This window comes from Sus scrofa, chromosome 1 (assembly GCF_054392235.1).
Source record: "Sus scrofa isolate SSC_HxYL_T2T_F1_AM1 chromosome 1, Sscrofa_HxYL_maternal_Yorkshire_Landrace_v2.0, whole genome shotgun sequence".
NCBI lineage: Eukaryota > Metazoa > Chordata > Mammalia > Artiodactyla > Suidae > Sus > Sus scrofa.
The window spans coordinates 19,264,990-19,287,130 of record NC_139383.1 but is presented as its reverse complement, the minus strand read 5'-3'; the positions used below and the strand labels follow the sequence as shown (position 1 = coordinate 19,287,130).

General features: G+C 37.7%; 1 protein-coding gene across 4 annotated transcripts in view; it reads left to right on the top strand.

Moving 5' to 3' along the window:
* Positions 1-22,141, top strand: part of GRM1 (glutamate metabotropic receptor 1) — a 390,429-nt gene that overhangs the window by 313,421 nt on the left and 54,867 nt on the right. For all 4 annotated transcript variants that reach the window (XM_021087033.2, XM_005659163.4, XM_021087041.2 and 1 more), the window contains exons 6-7: positions 2,632-2,800; positions 16,010-16,136. In XM_021087033.2, the coding sequence (XP_020942692.1) occupies positions 2,632-2,800; positions 16,010-16,136 (296 nt within the window). The remainder of the gene's footprint in view (positions 1-2,631; positions 2,801-16,009; positions 16,137-22,141) is intronic.

Sequence of the window (22,141 nt, the reverse complement as noted above, 5' to 3'; positions counted from 1 at the left end):
TAAGCTATCCAAAAGAAAGGCACACAACTTCTGCTTGTTTCTCCATCTTTAAATATTTAAATCACGAGCTTTCCTCTGGGTCCCTTTTCAAGGATTGTTTCCTCATGTTCAAAACTGTTCAGCTTAATCTGTGTTCATTTCCTGTTTCAACCACTTCCCTCTGTTTCTGTCTCCTGCCTTACTACCTTTCATGCTTTTGGTCCCTCTTGTAATTATTTCAGTTAATCATTATGCAACATAAATTGAATGCACTGACAAGATGCTGTAAAGGCAGCATTTACAGCATGTGGATATTCCAAATACCCGCCAACATGCCCAGAAGGGACTCTGGGGTCAAAATATGAGAGTAATGTTCGTTAGCACACACAGCATAGAGGAAGGTCTCTTTTTAGTAAGTCAGTGTTTTTCCCTTGTTATTGTCAAGTATTTTTTTTTTCTCCAGCTTTTGGGACTTTTAAAAAATATGTTTTCATAGAAAAATATTGCGAATTTTTCAGTTTCTAAATGCTAATGAAGTGTGAACTGATTTCTCCTCTTGAAATGAGGAAGTTAAGATAAAAGTCTTAGGAAACTGATTTATACAGAAAAAAGATATTCTAAAGCTAATGTTACACCTAAGCCTTCATTGAGAATATATAAGGAGATTTAACAATGTAATATGCTGTAAAACATGCATATTAAAGGAAATGAAAAAGGAAACTATTCTACCAAACACCCAGAGCAAGCTCTGTGACCATAATGTATTTAAAATTGAAACATACTAAAGGTGTAGGTTAGTATCATTGATCAGCAGGATGAGTGTGAGCTGTCAGCCTATGGTTAATACCCATGAGGAGATGAGTTAGAGAACTACTCTGAGAACATTCTAGTGCATCTCAGCAGCAAAAAGAATAAGGGCCCTCTATTAACCAAAAATCAGAAAGCAGAGATGAGTAATACACTCCAGGTACATTCTCTCTTCCCACTCCAGGTAAGTTTTGTTGACCTGGAAAAGTAGGGGAATGACTTCCTTTACTTCACCAGAGTCCCCTTTCCCTTTAGGGGGCTGCTATTTATAGAAATTGCCAGAATCCGGTTGTGCAGAAGCCATGGGCAACCCTGTGGGTGACAGAATGCATTTGCACATTAAGAACAGGCAGCAAAGCTAATAAAAGATATTAATTATCCAGATAGAGTCCTAGGCCGGATACAGCCCATAGGTTTCAGATGCCAACTAATATTGATGGGTAATTACTTCCTGGAGTGCTGGGCTAAGGAGGATTCCGAGTCCAAATCTTTCTAAAGAGAAAGAATTCCAGGATGGATTAGTTAGGGGAATTGTTGGGGAGAGGAAGAGAGCTGAGGAAGAGGAATATGTGTTAGTTAACTGTCATCTATTTCTTTGAGTCAAGCACGAAGAGCAAGATGCCTCTTATATTCTAGTGCAGGAGGATGAGGACTCTGCACTGGTGCTGCAGGAAAGAACCCTGATTTGCAGAGCTAGTAAGGGAGAGTCTGTTATACATTTGGGCAACTGCCACTTGAGTTATAGTTTACTTGGAGTAAATAGTAACATGGAAAGAAGATTGAAGATACCAGAAAATTTTCAGTGACTCAGAGGGAAATGGCTACGACAACACAAAGATCTTCTCATTTTCTTATAGTTTGGAAATAACCAGAGTATTTTAGTATGTCAGTAGTACTACAGAAGTGAATAATATAGTGATATTGCCTTAATATGCATTTATCCCACTTGTGAAATATTCTACATGCCTTATTTTAGTAAATCTCCACAAGCATCTCATGAGCCTTAAAGAGTTCAGTATAATCTACTGTTAAAATGTTAGAAAGGAGATTCTAGCTTACACATTCTAACATCAAATCCTGTGTTTTGTTTCCACTGAATTGGAAAATGCTCTCCACTGCCATCACTGGGAATGACGAATCTGGCCCCCAGGCCACACCCTGACTATAGTGAAGGTTTCTAAATGTAGATATTACTGTTGTGTAGCATTGCAGCCTTTGAAATAACTGGCACCAATTATTTGGATTCAGAAATGTGTGTCCTAATCAAGGAAGAGACCAGTTTAAATGTCAATGCTCAAGATGTTAAATTTCCAACATCCTTGCTAATTAAAGATGCATTTATCAGATTTCTTGCTCTATTAGCATCTAAAATAGGTTTCAGTCTTGGTAAAACTCATCTCTTTTAACCCAGTGTAATGAAAATGGCAACTGAATGTGAAAAATACACTTGGAATAAACATAATCATTTAAAAATTTATGTTCTAAAGAATTGTTACTCGATCAAAGAATAACTTGCTGATTAACAATTTGAAGGAGACGATCATAACTCAGCACATACAGAATTTTCCTTGAGAATAAACACAAAGAAAAGTGCAAAAATAATGTATTCTTTAATAAAATTGAATGATACACATAGACTGAATAATGGAATACATATTTGAAAGTCTTTCCAACTAAACTAAACTAAACTAGGTAAATTAAACTGAAACATTGACAGTAGCTGCTATTAGCACATGGGATGATTCTAACTTTTATCTCTCTTCTGTTATTATCTATTTATCCAGTTCCTTTGGTTTCTACATCATGTCCATATTCTCCAAGACATGCATGTTGTTTGCTTTGTAGGTATGATATCATGAATCTCCAGTATACTGAAGCTAATCGCTACGACTATGTACATGTTGGAACCTGGCATGAAGGAGTGCTGAACATTGATGATTATAAAATCCAAATGAACAAGAGTGGAGTAGTACGGTCTGTGTGCAGTGAGCCTTGCCTAAAGGGTCAGATTAAGGTAAGCCAGCCACAAATGCATACTTGGGGGTGGGGGTGTCCGTGAGGAGACCTCCTGCCTGGACATCAGTAAGAAAAACACAGACATTTTTCTTTGAAAAGACTGCCCAGAAAGGGTGTGCCACGCTCACTGCTTCTGTTCTTGGGTGTAGCAAAAATTAAGAAAATTGAGAAGACAAAGGAAGACTGGGAAATGAAATAGGCCAACCATTGAGATATGTAGAATATTCTTTATTTTAATCACAGTGATAAGCTATGATCTTAAACATGATATAGAAAGCAAGGGGATGAATAGTCAAATTAAAAATTGAAACAGAAGTAAACACGGAAATGAAAACCAATGATATTGCGTAGTCATAGTTCCAGCTGTTGTTAAAGAAGGTGAACAATGCTGGAGTTCCTACCATGGCTCAGTGGTAACAAATCCGTCTTGTTTCTATAAAGATATCTGCTCAATCCCTAGCCTTGTTCAGTGGATTAAGGATCTGACATTGCTATGGGCGGTGGTGTATGTTGCAGATGTGACTCAGATCCTGCTTTGCAGTGGCTATGGTGTAGGCTGGCAGCTATAGCTCTGACTCGACCCCTAGCCAAGGAACTTCCATAGCATATGGCTCTTCCAGAGCAAAGGTATGGCTCTAAAAAGAAAAAGAAAAAAAAAAAAAAAAAAAAAGAAGCAGCTGAACGATGCCAAAGAAGCTTATAACTAAAAAGAAGCTGAAATGAGGTAACACAAAAACACTGCTTATCCCTTCTCTTTTCTCCACCAAGTCTTTTGATTTTCCTGAAACTGGTATTTTCCAGCTAAGAAAATGTCCCCACTTTTTAATTATTCCCAGAGCTTTTCTTTTTTTCAGGTTGGGGTAAGTGAGTGACCATGATATTACTGTATAATTAAAACCCTAATAAACATCGTATATTGGGCATTTGGCTGAACATGGTAGAGAGAATTCTTGGCGAGGAAAGCATGGAAACAGCAGTCTCTGTATCCTAGGCTATTTAAAACCAAACTAGCTGAAGCTCTAAGAAGCAGAGCAGAGGGGAGTGATTGTGAACTGGCAGCAGCATAGATTAAATGACCTAATAGGTCTTTCCCATCCCTAATTTTCTGTGATTCATCTCTGGAAGCAGACAGGCTGTCACGTAAATGTCACAGAACACAGCTGGGGCTGGAACGGATACTATGTGAGGCCCCTGCTCTCTTGCTATGTGGCCATGCTGCTGTGCCAGTCACAGGAGCCATAGGACCACCCATTCCAGGGAGCTGCTCTGAGAAGTATACCTAGCGGTCCTTGAAACAAGAGTCTAAAAGCTTTATCTCTACTGATCTAAGAAGGTGGGGGATCTGGAACCTGCAACATCTTTTAGCAACAACAAAGAGCTGTCCAGGTAGACTCAAACTCTCCGTGGAATCAGTCACTTTGAGCATGAAAAAAAGTTCTGAGGCAACTGCCTAGTTTCAAATGTCACTGCCTTCTCTGCAGATGTGATATTAAAAGTGTTTAATATATGTAATGATAACAAACCAATCAGAATGAACTCTTTAGCACTATGACAGGATGCTTGACCTCCTGCCGTTCCCTCGATTGAACCTGGAGTTGTTGGATCACAGGAAGATTTAGGTGAGGAATCTGACATGGAAAGGGTAGTGTGAGGGAGTGAGGAGGCTTAGAGGCACCATTCTGTAGTTTCCAGCCAGTACAGAAGCATTTCGGTAGCACAAGAATGGCTCCAGCCAAACCACAGTGCATGGGCTGTATGTCAGTGCTGCTCTCCAAGTGTGCATCTCTGACTCTTGTCCAGATGGAAGTTTTCACGTGAGGCTTCTAGTGGTTTGTAGGAATAAATATCCACTGAAATCGAGAGGCCTAAAATTTCTCCTCAACTATTGCCATGGATCTCAGACCACTGGATTTTGTGTTTGTCATCTTTGGGTGCTAGGGAAAACCAGGACATCTGAGACCGGAAGTCATATGATTGAGACAGTCCAGCACTTTTGTGACCCAAAGGAAATTACATGTTCATCTCAGACCTTCTTCCCATCATGGGCAGCAGCACTGAGTCTTTAATGCAGATGACTGTTGTGAAAACGTTTATGGAACTGATGGAATGACAAAGTTTGGCTTTTCAGAATATTAGAAAAACAAACAAACACACAAAGAAGAAAAACCTTGGCAAGAGAATACAAATGATTCCAAAGACTCTCTAGTTGAGCTCCCCTTCAAGATTCCCTCCTGTTACTCTGGCTCCTGGTTCACATACCATGTGTGGTCCCATTTGGACATTCCAGAAAATAGGCCTTCTCCCACCCCCAAGTTCAAAGCAAAAGCTGTCTACGTGCATCTCTAATCTTAGATGCTGAAGTATTTCTGGCCTCCTGTTTGCATTACACCCATGCAGTGTTATTGAAGGAGACCCCAGAAATCATTGCTGAGCCACTAGAGCACTCACTATAAATGCAAATCTCTCAGGGTCCAATTTTCATGATATTCTTCACCCTGCAGGTTGAAACTAGGCCCTTTCTCAATAGCACCTGGAGTGGAGGTGAGGGGGGATGTTTGTTTGTTTCCCATAAGCACCATGGGAGGTAGGGAAACAAATGAAGTCTGAATCCCATTTACCAAATAATAGCATTTATATCCTTTCTTACACCATCAATTCACCACCTACCAGGCCCAGGATGCAGAGCCCAGTCTTGCAATAGCTACTCCAGAGCCTGGAGAGAAGCAACTTCTAAGGTGATTGGAGGACTTGCACTTGTGTTAACTGAGAAACATAATCTCTGGGATAAAATTATTCATTTTAAATATCAAATGCCACTTAAAATGCTGAAATAATCATTTGACTTTTTTTGTGGTAACCCATAGGTCTTTCCCATGGTAATTTTTTTAAAAGTAGTTAAAAGTCCAATTTCCTACGTTATTGATTTTTTAGGAATAAAAATATAATATCTTCTAATATTTTATAGAGGTAGAAAGTGATCTCAGTCATACCATCTACTGAGGTAAATAAAATAAAAATTCATTTGTTGTGTCTTATATTAGGGAAAAAGAACCCATGCCAGGTAGGTCAAGAGAAGGAATTTAATATAAAAAACTGGTTGTAAAAGTAAAAGGGGGCCACTGAGGCAACTCAGAGATGAGCAGCTGCAGGAATCCTTCCCACCCTGGGGCTAGAGGGACCCGGAGGAGGTTATAGCTCTTACCTTAAGTTCTTTTTTATATTCTTTGCTCCAAGACTCTGGTTTGGGTCTAGGAGTTTAGTCAGGGAGAGTAGTGAAGGTCACAACACCCCTCTTCTCACCCAACCAATCAAGATAGAGATATGGATTTGGGGGTCAGTAGATGCAAACTATTATATTTATAATGGCTAAGCAATGAGGTCCTGCTGCATAACACAGGGAACTCTATTACACAATCACTTGTGATAGAACATGATATAAGATAAAATGAGAAAAAGAATGTATACATATATATAATACTATTATATATATATATATGACTGGGTCATCTTGCCATACAGCAGAAATTGATAGAACCTTGTAAATCAACTATAATTTAGGAGAAAAAGATAGAGATCTGGAGACATTAGGTGAACATGAACTATATCACCCAGGGCTCTGCATTACACAGGCCATATGGTCATGTAGTTAAATATATACGTGGAAAAAAGCCCAGACACACATAGTTTTGCAAGCTATAGATTTCAGAATTAGGTTTACTCTGTTTCCCTGAAGCATCTGAAAGTGAGGTGCAAACATCATGAAACGTCCTTTCCTCGTACCTCAGCTCTTGTTCTCTAAGAATGAGGGCACTTCTCACACGACCACCTGATAGTAAGACCAGCTGAGAGGGGTGGCAACAACATCATCCATCAGAGCTTGTCCCATCCACTTCAGCGTCCTCGTTTTGTGAATCAAAACAAACTACCCATCTAAACGGTCCATAGTTAATGCAAGTATTTTGGCAACCAATGAAACAACGACAGTCCCTTTGTTACATAATGTTTTCTAAGTTGCACTGCAGGATGGTAAGTTCTCAATAAATATTGCTCACAGGAATATCAAAAACTCCTTATTTGAGAAGCCCATGATTGCATAATGATGATGTGCTCTTCCCCAGTTACTAAAAACATACCAGCTAAAATTTTGTAAAAACTTGAAGAACATTGGGGTTTTTTTGTGTTTTATTGTGTATGTGAAAACTTGAAATGATTATAGTCTCTCCGGATGAGAAGGAAACTTTGCAAGCACTGGTGATAATGAAAAATGCTACAGATTCATCATTAATTTGTCCACGGCAACCTCTGAGTAATACCAGCACCTTTACCTCTCAGGCTTTGACCAATGTTTAAGCTGGTCTCTCAGTTACTAAACTTTTCGGTGATCACCTTAGCTGCATCCCTAGCTTGTCTGTTGCTTTGGGGCACAGATGCCAATAGGAGCTGCTGCTGAATCACATGGCAGAGTACAGAGCAGGAGCTCAGCAGAGCTGCCGAATCTTGGAGATGGCAGGGGCTAAAACAGGGCCCATTTACTTTTTAAAGTAAACGTTTATTGAAGTATCCAGGTAAGTAGAGGAGGAAGGCATGAGCATGAATACCCAGGGTACTCTTACTAGTCTTTGTACTAGCTGTTCCCACTGCCTAGAACACTCTTCCACAGCACATTCAGGGTTTACTCCCTCCTGCTCTCAAATCTTTACTCAAATGGCAGAGCTTCCTGAGGCCTAACCTGACCACCATATGCAGAATTGCAACCCCCAGTTCCAGGTGCCTTGCTGTCTATTGGGACTGAGACTAAGATGAGGCAGGTGAGGTGGCTATAGCACAGATACTACAGAAGCCTCTCCTCTCAAGGTCCTGCACTTGCAGGGTGAGCATGTACACAGCCCTGAGGGTGAGTCTTCTTAAAATTTGGTCCCTGAATACTAGACTAAGTCTCACCTAGGTCCGTGCCAAGAATCCCATTCCTCTTTCTTGTGCAGTTTTCCCAAAGCCTTACTTTAGAATGATAGCTCCTCAAAGATTGGGAGTATTACCTGTTTTAGTCACTGATTATTTCTAGCCTTGATATGGTGCCTGGCCCTCTAAATGCATGATGCGAGTGAATGAATGGATGAATGACTGAACATATATTCTCTGCATAAGCATTTCATTCCTCCTTGCAGCAGTGTGCTTCATACATCATGCCAGATTTTGAGCTTCTTCACCTCAATGATCATCAGAATCTTTCATCTCTTTATCCCAGTGCATAGCACCATGTCTGGCACACTGGGCCGCTAAATAAAGGTTGGTTAAGTAAATATATATCTGCCAACCTCTGAGATATAATTTTGATTCTCAGAATAACATGTCATCATTCTGACAGCTGTTTTTACACCAGGACGAGCTTAGTTCTTGGAAGTAACTGGGGATAAGGTGACTGAGGTTTGCACAAGGTACTTACTTATCTGTAAAATATACATAATTAACTTCACCCAAAGGAGTGGTTATGAGGATTAGTTCAGTTTTGTACAGAGTACCTAGCACATAGTCTGGTTCAATATGTATCCATTTTTTTGACATTTTGTATTCTTATACAATTTTTGTTACATTTTCCCTGTAAGAAATTATAATGTAGGAATTTTCCAAAATTGACATCTTCCTATAGTTATTGCAAAGCTGTCTTCAATTTCCTCTTATTTTTAATTCTCTTTGAATCCTTCATTTTTATATGTTCTATTTATGTCATACTCCATATTATTTGTCTATTTTCTTTCATATGTGCTGATAAAAAATTATTGATTAATATGTGCCAAGAACTATGTTAGCACTGTGATTGCAAAGGAGGCTTACATGGCCCCTTCCTTTGAGGAACTCATACTGTAGCTGGAAAAAAATGTATCAGCCATTGGAGTCCATTGTTACCCAAACTCTCTGGGCTTTGTGGGGCACAAGTGGGGAGACTAACCCTTCTCTCCTTTGGCTGACTCCCTGCAGTCCTAGTTAGCCCCAGTGTCTTTATTCTGTTTAGTCTTCAGCCATTTTCCTTCTGAAGAAAATTTTCTCTCTTTCCTTTGATTTATCATTACTCTTCCTTCATTATATTCTCTTGATGCTGTTTACTTTCTTTTGTCTTTTTTTCAAATAAAAGCCTACATGTAAAAAATCCATTTCAAGTTCCTTCAGAAACGTAGTTGTAAAGTGAACACTTGATTTCCTACAGCATAAATACTTAAAGACTCCAGTGTACATATGAAATTGACTCACAGCCTTGTGTGAAGCAGCAGGTCATCCAGTCTCACAAGCAGTAAACAGACCACCAAGTATCCAGGATGTAAAAGGAAGCAAAACAGTCCCTATGTCTTGAGAAGTCTTGGTCCTTCAAGGGTTATTTCAGTGAAATACCAAATCTCTTATCTTGACTCAGAGCTGTCATAAAAAGTGTTTTACAGCAAAAAGAAAAAAAAAAAAAAAGGAGACAATACTCTAGTCAGTTAATATTCAAGTAATATCAGTAAGTATAAACAATATAAAAATAACAAGATATTTGTGATGTTGGGGAGATTAAAACATAGAGACAATAATTTAAGAATTTTTTTAAAGTATCTGAATGAAAGCTATCTATCATATATATGCGAAAAAATTAGAGGATAAAAGCTAACTAGCTCAAGGTAATAAAATACCAACTATATTTTAATTATGTGAATTCCAGATAAGATACTATTTCAGAGGGCTCACTGTTCCATAAATACTTTCTGGAGCATGTGATGTGTCAGAACTTGAAACTAGTGACATAGTGGACGATGGAGGAAAAATGATATTCCAAATGGAAATAAATATTTTTCTTTCATTAAAATATATTTATTTCTTTACCATATTGTTCCACGTTTAAGCCTTGGCTTAAACCATACACAATCTCTCCTTAAAATCGATTCTCCAAACAGCAGCTATAATAATCCTTGTAGAAAGTAAGTCAGATGAAAAACAAATTAGATGATGTATCTGCCCTACTTGAAAACCTCCCTCCAAAACAAACAGGGTTATGTGGACACTAATGAGGACATAAGCAGGGGATGGCGCAGAGGCTGCTTTTCCTTGTTAGGCAAACTTATATAAGAGATTATTAGCAATCAACTTAGATGCAGAAACAAAAAACCAGGGACCAGGTGAATGCCTGGCCAAAGAGCTTATATTTCAAAGGTATTGAAAAAAGAAGGCATGGAAGTTCCTTGAGTGGCCTAATTACATTTAAAAAAAAAAAATTCTTCGACTCACCACTCATTTATTGGCCACCTACCGTGCATTCTTGGTACATTTCTTGACGACTGTGATCTGAAAACAATGAAGGTATGGCGTGATTCCTTCCCTTGAGGAGCCCACAGGCCATCCAGATGATCCTGGAGGCTGTGTGCATGTTATTCTGAAGTGAGAAGAAATTAGAGAAAGGTTATGTGATTATAAGACAGGCACCAGAATTCAGTTCTGGAGTCTAGAGGGGTGGCTGAGAGATAGAAAAGACAAATCCCATATCTTAGACATTGTGTGGCAAAAGTACGTATATTTGGTGGTTGAATAAAGAAGGAGTAATAAAAAAAAACTCCATTAGAGCAGTTCCATTTTTCATTATTTAGTAAAAGTATAATGTTAGCACTTATTCATTCATTTATTCAGTCATTCAAAGCCTAATTTTAAATACTTTCCATGTACCCGTTACTCATAGGATCCACCTTTCACCAGCCATTCTGCATAAATAAATTTGTTCAACATTATTATATTTGGAATTTGTCTAATTTGCAGTATTCATTTTACAGTGAAAGAAAAAAATTAAAGCTGATTGAAGACATATACAGTATTTTATGATCATTCTTGCTGTACTTCTACTAATTAAAATAAGAAAGCAGTATTCATTTATTAATTCAATTTTTCTAATATTAGGTACGTTTATAATATGGAATGTAAACTTTTCATGTTTATCCTGAAGATATGTACGTGTTTTTTGCAAAAAGACTTAATTTGGTTTTCTTTTCTTTTTCTTTCTTTTTTTTTTTTTTTTTTTTTTGTCTTTTCTAGGGCCGTACCACTGCATATGGAGGTTCCCAGGCTAGGGGTCTAATTGGAGCTGTAGCTGCCAAGCCTACATCACAGCCACAGCAACACGGGATCCGAGACACGTCTTCAACCTACACCACAGCTCACGGCAACGCCAGATCCTTAACCCACTGAGCAAGGCCAGGGATCGAACCCGCAATCTCATGGTTCTTAGTCGGGTTGGTTAACCACTGAGCCACGACGGGAACTCTGATTTTATTTTCTAATGTTATTTGAAAGTAAGAGAAGAAAGAGGAAAGCTTTTACATTTCCTGAAAATATATTGTCATTTGATGGATACTTTTCATGTACTTCTAAATGAGTGGTATCAATTTTGAACTGATCTGCAAAAAAGATAATTTTATTTCACAAAGGATAGAGTTTGAATGATTTTAAGGTATGGCAATCTTTACAGTTTAATTTCTGACTTTGCATCTGAGGACATTTGATAATGTCTAATGTGTTCGAGAGGGACTTCTGTTTCTAGCCATGAGGAAGTAACGGAGCGCAGACTTTGCCTTCTGCTGTTAGCAACTGGGAAACTTGACACACTATATAAAATAACTGTATTCAGACATTGGAAAACAGTGCATGGCCTTGATTTCAAGAAATTGAAAGGAAATAAACAAGGTGAACCCTAAAATCACTCAGGCTTTCTGTCTGGAGGCAATTTCCTGATTGTTGTTTAGTGAGAAAGAACACAAACAGAACTAGACTATCTTGATAATTTAAGAAGACAGAAATTAGAGTTTAGGCAGGTTGAGGCAGCCAGAGTTTTTAGTGCGGAGGAAGAAAGGGGATCTATGCAGAAAATGAGTTGCAGAAGCTGGCATATGGATTCCCATGAGTATTTGCACAAGTAGGGTAGAATACAAAAAGTCCAGGTAAAGAACAATTACTGGGAAGCCAGATTCCCAGAGGGCACACAGGGCCAAGAATTGCCCCAGTTTCTACAAGCTAGAGTAGAGATTCTTTGCTGAATACACAGAGAATTAAGTAGAGACCCTAGCAGAGTCACATCCTAATAATGAGGTTAAACTATTCTTAAAGCACAGACTATTTTAGACTCACCCTAAAAGATTAAAAACAACAGCTCAAACTGAACCACAGGTAACTTAGGTGCCTGTGAGAACAAAGGCCAATGCTTCTTAAAGAAAATAATCCAGGGAGTTCTCATTGTGGTTCAGTGGGTTAAGAACCTGACATAGTCTCCATGAGGATTTGGGTTCAATCCCTGGCCTAGCTCACTGGGTTAAGTATCCGTCATTACTGCAAGCTGTGGTTTAGGTTTCAGATGTGGGTCAGATCTGGTGTTGCTATGGCTGTGGCATAGGCCTGCAGCTACAGCTCTGATCTGATCCCTAGCCCAGGAACTTTCATATGGCATGGGTGCAACAATAAAGAGGAAAAAAAAGGAAAAAAAAATCCAGCACACTACACCTTAGTACAAAATGTCTAACATCTTGTTAAAAATTTTCAGATATGTGACAAAGTGAAAAAATATGACACACATTACCAGAAGTAAAACCAAGTAATAGAAACAGTTCCAGATTGGGAGTTCCCTGGTGGCTTAGCAGATTAAGGATCCAGTTTTTTCATTGCTGTGACTCTGGTTACTGCTGTGGTTTATGTTCAATCCCTGGCTCAGGAATTCTCACATACCATGGGCATGGTAAAAAAAAAAAAAAAAAAAATCCTGATATTATATTGATCATGAAATCAGCAGTCAAAATACCTACTACGAATACATACAAAAGGATTTAAAATAAAACATCCGTATCATGAGAAGACACGTGGACATATAAAAACATAACAAAATAGAATTGATACAGTGAAAAAAAATACATTAGAAATAATATTTTAATTGATGGGATTAAAAGCCTCTTAGACATTATGTAAGTAAGGATCAGGAAACTTAAAGCATAGCAATAGAAAATATCCAAATAAGGCACAGAGAAGGAAAAACTAACTTAAAGAAATGAACAGACTCTCAGGGACTTGCAGAGTTCTACCAAGAGGTATAGTGAAAGTGCACTTGGGGGAGTTCCTGTTGTGGCTCAGTGGTCAACAAACCTAATATCCATGAGGACACAGGTCCAATCCCTGGCCTTGTTAAGTGGGTTAAGGTTCTGGTGTTGCTGTGAGCTGTAGTGTAGGTCGCATATGTGGCTCAGATCCTGCATTGCTGTGGCTGTGGTGCAGCCCAGCAGCTGTAGCTCCGATTCGACCTCTAGACTAGGAACCTCCATATGCTGTGGGTGCAGCCCTAAAAAGACAAAAAAATAAAAATAAAAATATAGTGCAGTTGGAAACCAAAAGGACGGAGAGTGAGACAAACCAGGGGAAGAAAATTAAGACATAATGACTGAAAAAATTTCAAATGTAATGAAAATGTAAATCAAATCCATGGAGCTCAGCAAATTCCAAAGAAGATGAACACAAAGAAGACGTTATAATTACATTGTTAAAAATCAATGATAAAAAGAAAAATCTTAATATCAGCCAAAGTGAAAAGGTCTGTTACCTACAGAGGAACAAGTGAGAATTATGGCAGACTTATCAGAAGCCATATGAAAGGCAGGAAAGGATATCTTTAAAGAGTTGGGGCAAAAAACAACTTTAAAACTAGACATCTATTCCCAAGAACAATAGAATGACATAAAGTGCTGGAAGGAAGAAAAAAACTGTGAAACTTCCATACCAGGTGAAAATATTTTGTCAAAAATTAGGTCAAAATGAAAACTTTTCAAACAAATAAAAGCTGAAAGAAGTCATAATTCTCGGATCAGCACCACAGTAAATTTTAAAGAAAGTTCTTCAGGCAGAATAAACTGTTATCAGATAGAAATTTGTGTCAAAACAAAGAAAGTAAAAGCACCAGAAATTCACTACTATATATAAAATAGATAAAGAACAAAGATCTACCGTATAGCACAGGGAGATTTACTCAATAACTGGGAAAAGAATCTGAAAAGAAATGGATATTTGTATATGTGTAACTGATTCACTTTGCTATATACCTGAAACTAACACAACATTATGTTAACTATACTCCAATAAAATTTTATTTTTTAAAAAAGCACCAGAAATTATAAATGTATGGGAAAATATAAAGTATGATAATATTTTTACGTCTTTATTTATCTATTTTTTTATTTTTGTCTTTCTGTCTTTTTAGGGCCACACCCACGCCTATGGAGGTTCCCAGGCTAGGGGTCCAGTCGGAGCTGTAGCTGCCAGCCTACATCAGGGCCACAGCAACTTGGGATCCTAGCCACATCTGCGACCTACACCACAGCTCACGGCAATGGCGGATCCATAACCTAATGAGTGAGGCCAGGGGTCTTCAGGGATGCCAGTCAGGTTCGTTAACCACTGAGCCACAATGGGAACTCCAATGTTTTTATTTCAAAAATTTATTTTAAAGATAATTGTTTAGAGCAAAAAATATAATGTATTATGTGAGGGAGTTATATGTATAGGTAAAATGTATTAAAACCCCAGGAATGGGAGGGAGAAAAAAAAAGAATATTGATGTAGGAGACTTACATTATACGTGAAATTATATAACATTATTTGAATGTAGACTGTGATAACTTAATGGTGCATATTGCCAGTCCTTCAGCAATTGCTAAAACAAAACAAAGAGGTTTAACTGGTATGCCACCGGGATAAGATAGAATGCTAAAAGATTCTCAGTTAATCCAAATAAAGGAAGAATAATAGGAAAAAGAAAACAAAGAACAGATGGAAAAGATAGAAAAAAATAAAGAGATGATTGATTCATATCCAACCACATAAATTATTGTAATAAATGTAAATGTACTAAACACTTCAATAAAGGGCAGAAATCATCAGACTAGAGATGAAGCAAGAGCTAATTATGTTTATAAGAAACTCACCTTAAATGCAGTGCATTTTGATATATATTCTTATATTGTGTAAGTGAAAAGACCTTACCAAACAAACTGAAAAAGGGGGAAAATTTAAACTGCTCAGATAATAAGCAATTCTTTAGTAATTTTGGACTAGTAATTTTTTTTCCAACAATTTAAATGACCTTTTAAATTCACCAGAGCAAGTCGCAAGGCCCATACTAGGGTCATATTTTCCCTACCCATCACTATGTTTATGTATATAATGTTACTTAGGCTTTTTTTTTTTTTTTTTTTGGTCTTTTCTAGGGCTGCATCCCGTGGCATATGGAAGTTCCCAGGCTAGGGGTCTAATCGGAGCTGTAGCTGCTGGCCTATGCCACAGCCACAGCTATGCAGGATCAGAGCCGCGTCTGCAACCTACACCACAGCTCATGGCAGCGCTGGATCCTTAACCCACTGAGCAAGGCCAGGAATTGAACCCGCAACCTCATGGTTCCTAGTTGGATTCGTTAACCACTGTGCCATGACAGGAACTCCAAGTTAGGCTTTCATAATTACAACAAAAAAATCCCACAGTTCCTCAGTTTTTATAAATTAATAAAGTTTTATGACATCAAAATTTACATGGCTAAATATTACTTGCTCTTTCAGGGAAGAAAAATGTATTTTTTTCTAAGAATTATTAATACATATTAATATAAATAATGATAAAATGCAAGTTTCATTCTTTTTATTTATTTATTTATTTTTTTTGTCTTTTTTTGCTATTTCTTGGGCCGCTCCCACGGCATATGGAGGCTCCCAGGCCAGGGGTTAAATCGGAGCTGTAGCCACCCGCCTACGCGAGAGCCACAGCAACGTGGGATCCGAGCCGCGTCTGCAACCTACACCACAGCTCACGGCAACGCCGGACCCTTAACCCACTGAGCAAGGGTAGGGACCGAACCCGCAACCTCATGATTCCTACTCGGATTCGTTAACCACTGCGCCACGACGGGAACTCCTCATTCTTTTTATAAAAGAATTTATTTTTGAAAAGCCTCCAAACTCACATGGAAGGAACAAAAACTCTCATCTGAACTCTAATATAACAAGGTATATCCCAATCCATGTATTTAAGCTTCCTCGACATAGGATTTTTTGAAAAGTTCCTTTGAAAAAAAAAAAAAAAAATCGTACTGTGAAAGCAAGTCCTCATCTGAAAAACAAAGACTTTCTGGAGAAATGGTCTTTAAGACAAATGAAATATCCCCATGTTCTAGGTCATACGGAAAGGAGAAGTCAGTTGCTGCTGGATTTGCACCGCTTGCAAAGAGAATGAATATGTGCAAGATGAATTCACCTGCAAAGCCTGTGACTTGGGATGGTGGCCCAATGCAGATTTAACAGGTAGGAGTGGCCTCACTTGTAAGTCTTGTCCCTGACTGTTGGCCCTTCCAATGTGCCCATTGTCTAAAATGTTAGTGGTTAGCTTGTGTCTTTTTCAATGTTTGTTTACGTTGTTATCGTTCATGCCAAGTTATACACATAAACCTCTTATAAATTTTCCATCATCTATATGTAAAGTTCATTTAAACATAAATAAAAGTGTATTCAAAGGGTATTTTAATACATCAGTTGGTCCTGTTTTTCTTTTCTAAAATTTTTATCTGAAGCTATTTCTGATAACCTGAATTTATATTTGCAAATATTTCTTGAACATGTATATGAGAGACACTATTGCAGCCCCTAAAGGTACAAAGATAAGTGAAATATAGCCCCAGCTTTATTTTGCTTAAAATATATCAGGGAAGAAACAGGTAAAAATAGAAAAGAAAATAGTCATTAATATAATAGAGGTATTTATGAATTACTGTAAAGTATGTTAGGCAGACAGGAGAAGAAAGAAATTCCAGACAGAAAGTAGAACATGAGAAACATGAAAGCATGTGACATATTTGGAGAAAAAACCATGGAACAAGTAAGTTGTCTGGTAAACACAAGAGCCTAGTACAGATACGGTCAGAAATGAGACAGGATGAGTACACTGGCAGCAAATGGCAAAGAGTTTCTGTAGGGTCTTTCCTAAATGTTTTTTCCTAAATGGATTTCGGCTTTAAGCACAACAAAATCATTGAAGGACTTAAAAAGTAGTATCACAATATCTGTGTCTCAGAAGGATGACTCTGGTGGCAGCGTGGAGGAGAGTAGTGAGCCTGGACTCCAAACAGAGAGAATTTAGGAGGCTGTTGTGTTGGTCCAACTGAGTAGTTTCAAATGCTCTGAACTAGGGCAGCTGCAGCAGGAATGGAGAGGAATGAAGATGATTTACTAGTAAAATCAAGAGGACTCATATGGTTGAATTACATGAGTTTATAAGCTTCCCCAAAGCAATGTTCAGGTATATGAGTTTTGATTTCCACAGACCCTGGTATGAGCTCATGGATGAGCGGTCTTGCATAGGTACTTTTCACAAATTTTACAAGTGATAGAGCCATAGAACTTTATCTTTGAGTTCCTAGGGACTTTGTCATCTGAGTATTGTAATCACTCATTTTAGAAAAAGAAAGCAAGGCCTAGAGAGGTGTTCTTGAGTGCCCAAGGTCAGGCACCTAGTTAGAAGCAGATCCTAGTTCATTGCCTCCTGATCTTATGCCTCCCTGGGTACCACTGAAAATCATTGGAGATGATAGCATTCATGATTGCTGTTTACTTTTTCACCTTTTAGCAAATGAGAATATGAAACTAAGAAATTGTGTGGCTTATTCAAAGGATATCAAGAATAATTGGTGGAGTAGAACCAGGTCACATAATTCAAATTACACTTTGGGAACGAAAGCCCTTGTAAAATGTTAATCCTATTAGAAAAAATTAAATTAAGATGAGTATTATTGGAAAGATTTTATTTTATTTTATTTTATTTTTTGGTCTTTTTAGAGACACCCCCACAGCATATGGAGGTTCCCAGCCCAGGGGTTGAATCAGAGCTGTAGTCACTGGTCTACACCACAGCCACAGCAATGTCAGATCCGAGCTGCATCTGTGACCTACACCACAGCTCACAGCAACACCAGATCCTTAACCCACTGAGCAAGGCCAGGGATCAAACCTGTGTCCTTATGTATGCTAGTCAGATTCCTTTCCCCTGAGCCACGATGGGAACTTCGTGAAAGACTTTAGAAATTATCTAGTCCAAAGGCCATTTTTAAATGCAAAGAAATTACATCAGAATATTTTTGTAGGTACAAACTGCATCTCACCTCTTTTTTATCTTTTTTTTTTTTAATTTATTTTTTAATTCTCTAGCTAGAGACTGGTTTTAAACTTCAGTGTGCCTGAAAATTACCCAGGAATTTAGTTATCCATCGGCAGAGATTCCCATTCACTATTTCTGAGATGGGACTTAGCAGATTCTGAGGCCCTTAGGCCCTGTGCCATCCTTCAAAAAACATTACTCTCTGGCTCATAGCCTGTGGCCTTGAACATAATTGCTACTTGATAAATATTTTTTCTATTGAGAGAATTAGAAAGAAGAAGGGTATCACATAAGTTCATCAAAGTCAGTGTAGATAGTTAAAGAGAAGCCACCTCGAGAATCCAGGGGTTTTGGTCCCTGGGTCTAATGCTCTTTCACTATGCATTTATCTCATGGTTGCATGCAGTGGACTGACGTAAAAAAGCTCTTCCAACCTCTTTTTGGATATAAGCCTCCTCTTCCACTCATACCGTGTCTCTCTTCACATCTTCATCCTCCATCACACTGTGTGCTTCCTGCTAGTTCTTTTCGTCTTGAGAAAGCAGTCCCCTTAGGTGACCATTGTGCATGAGAACTGGGCTTGGCTTCAGAGTTAGTCCTCTCTGCTATTTGACTGAGACCACAGCTGACCAGGAAGAAGCTAAAAGACAAAACTAGTTCCTTTCTCAGGTTCATCTTAAAGGTCCAAAATCCTGACTTTGAGGTATAAGAATTATCCTCTTGTCTATATTTTTGAGGGTTCCCCAAACTCTTTCTACTGCTTCATCTTCACTTTAATTGGGGCTTATCTCATACATGAAAAATAGGTTCTATCCTATTTTAAAACATTAAAATATCAAACAACTTTTTAAAAAGAGTATGTCATAGAAATGGAACTCGAATTCATATATTTTATTCCCTAGAGATCTTCCATTGTGAATATATCATCTGCCCATTGCCAAATGACCATCACTGATTAAGGCTCTTTGACTTAGTAAAGTATTAAAAATATCCTCTTTGTTTATAAATAGATGAATATTAATGCAGTTGTCTCTGTAAAGAATCTAATCAATTATCTTCCATCATATATTAAAAAAGTCACTAACATTTATGTGAGTTGAGCCAAGCAATAGTTCAGATTGTGTTTATTCAACAACAGCAGGCAAGTGGCTACTTTCGGATCATGTATACAATTCATGTTGCAACTCTTATTTAGGGTCTTTCAGAATACGCATCTCTCATACTCACTTGTACTTAGTTTTAACTTTTATGGTTTCTGCATTTCTTTCAGTCTTCACATGAATGGAAAATGAGATCTAATTTGCCACTTACTTGGTGCCATGTCAGGCTCAGAGCAAGGGCATAGTACATGGTGGTGTGTTTTTGATTGTTGCCATGGTAGCAGTAGTTGTGAAAAGAGAAAACCAAAAATCAGTAAAAATGCTCAGAGGAAGATATGCATTACCATAAGCTGGTATTTTGTTTTCCTGGGTGAATTTTTTTTTTACTTAATTTTAGTTAAAATGATAAATCATTCTTCTTTGGAAAATAATGTTTTTCACTGAAGGTGAAGTTTGTTAAAATTATGCTTAAAATCATTTTACGAGAGAGCTACTTTTAATATATGCTCCAAAGACTCTGATATGAGTGAATAAAAACATGTTAAGTGAATTCTTATTTTCATTAGAATATGTTGCTTTTTGGCTATGAAGAAAAATTTGTGTATTTCTTAGATGAAGTGCCTTCTGAAACTATTAATAAGTTTCTCATATTTTCTTCTTGGGAAAAGTGCACATTTTCATTCAGCATTTAAGTTTCACACTTTTTTTTTTTTTTTTTTGTCTTTTTGCCATTTCTTGGGCCGCTTCTGTGGCATATGGAGGTTCCCAGGCTAGGGGTCCAATCGGAGCTGTAACCGCTGGCCTACACCAGAGCCACAGCAACGCAGGATCCGAGCTGCATCTGTGGCCTACACCACAGCTCACGGCAACGCCGGATCCTTAACCCACTGAGCAAGGCCAGGGATCAAACCCGCAACCTCATGGTTCTTAGTCGGATTCGTTAACCACTGAGCCATGACGGGAACTCCTCACACTTTATTTTTTATGAAGCATAAACCAGGATTTATCTCTTCTGCCATGATATACAACTTGAGAGTAGTTTATCAATTCATGGACCAGTTATGTGTAACCCAATTGCTATTTATTCCTTTGAAAAAGTCAAATGGTATGAAGCAGTTCCTCAGAAAGCCAGACTATACTAAATCTTATCATTAAAAAGCAGAAAATACTAAGTTATAGAAAGTAATTTTAATTATTTTTCTCCATCCAACGGTTGCTACCATCTCTCATATAATCTACTCATTTGTTTACTTTTATGTTATACACCACCACCTACTTTGCACCACATATTTTTTAAAGAAACTGGGACATATGGGTGAATGAAACAAGGTTTATATCCTGGAAGGGAAGCTTTATATGAAACTAGACATGTAAATAGGCAATTTTAGTATAACTCTTAAAATACGAATATGTGCCAAATTTCATATAAATGCAGAGAAAAAAAAAGTAATCATGTTTCCCTGAGAAGAGAAAAGCCTTCACAGAAGAAGGGACATTTGAGTTGCAAATTAAATAATAAATAGAATTTCACTTTTTAGATAATTTATATTAATGTAATAATGTTAAAGCATTGCAGTACAGCTTTATGCAATCCTGAAGTATTATTATAAATGTTATTAAATGCCCCAAGACACTTTGGATCATTGTGGGTATCTTTATTTCTTGACTCATATTAAATTTGCCTTTACATAATTGGAAAGAAGTCAGATATTAAATTTTAGCCTCCTCCAATGCATTTGACCTTATAAGTGAGCCAATACTTGTTTCAAAAAATTAGGAGTAACCCCTTGTCTTCAGATCAGTTATTACCACTTTTCTTGGATTTTGCTCAGTAATTTGTAGTCTACTTGAAGGAAACTGACTTGTCCGATGCTTCTGGATTGTTTAGGGTAATTCTAACCATGGACACTGTCAGGTCTTTAAGTTCAGAGCTTTAAATATAAATTGTACAACTATCTTTAAAGTCTTCTCCTTTTGAATGCTAGAGATCAGTGAGGCTCAGGACACTCTTCACCACTGATTGAACTTAACCTCCACCCCTTCTAGTCTTGGGATACCCAAACACCCTGGAAGGTGGCAACTCTTCTCTTTAAACTTCAAAGCAGGACAAATAAGCACATTACATTACATACATGGATAATATGGAAATTTTGTCTAATTCTCTCAATATGTCCGAGCTAGCACTTCTCAAATTCAGGATGTCTAAAAAGAATAAAATAAAAGAAGAAAGGAAGAGGAAAGAGGAAGAAAACTTTTAAGAAGCTTATTCAAAATATAAATGATCACTCCTAATCCCCAGGTGATTCTGTTTTGGGTGGTCCTGGATTGGCACTGAAAATCCTGGTTTCCACAAAGGGAAAAGGATCTAAGATTTTCATGAGACAGAAAGCAACCATAGTGGTGTTATATGTATATTGTTTTGTAGTGTTGTTATGACAAATGGCTATTATATCTAGAATACTAATATCCCCTTCTACATAAGGTTGTTTTTCTTCATGTGTGTTTTAATAGATTATATAAGATAGGCTTAATTTATGGCAAGACTTGGAAGACTCTCTGATTATATATGAAGATAGCTGAGTATCAATCTTTGGCTTCCTGCTACATTAGGGGACTGGAATTTATGACATGCAGTTTAAAATTTGAAATTCCACTAGTGATGACCAAAAAACCAGTTCATTTACTGATAGATTTCATCTGGCACATTTTATCAGGCTGATTTGGCTATATGACATGAGGGTCATAAAAGATTTTACTGAAAGTTTCTACCTTGAGCTGTCTCAAAATCAGTGTTCATTGTGCAGATTTTAGTAGCTCAGTCCACAGATGAAATACGCCCTTGTTGGAATATGGGTCCTAGAGAGCGTGCACTTGGCTATTTCTTGGTCCCTGGGTGCTAACCTGTACTCTTTCTCTTACTGTCCTTGACTTTTTGCCTTTCAATGGAAATACTACATGAGTATGTTCTGTGAGTCTTCTGAATCCTTTCAAACATTTGAACTTGTGAAATATTTGCATATACAAAAGGTATCATTACTGAAAAAAGTTAGTGTAACATA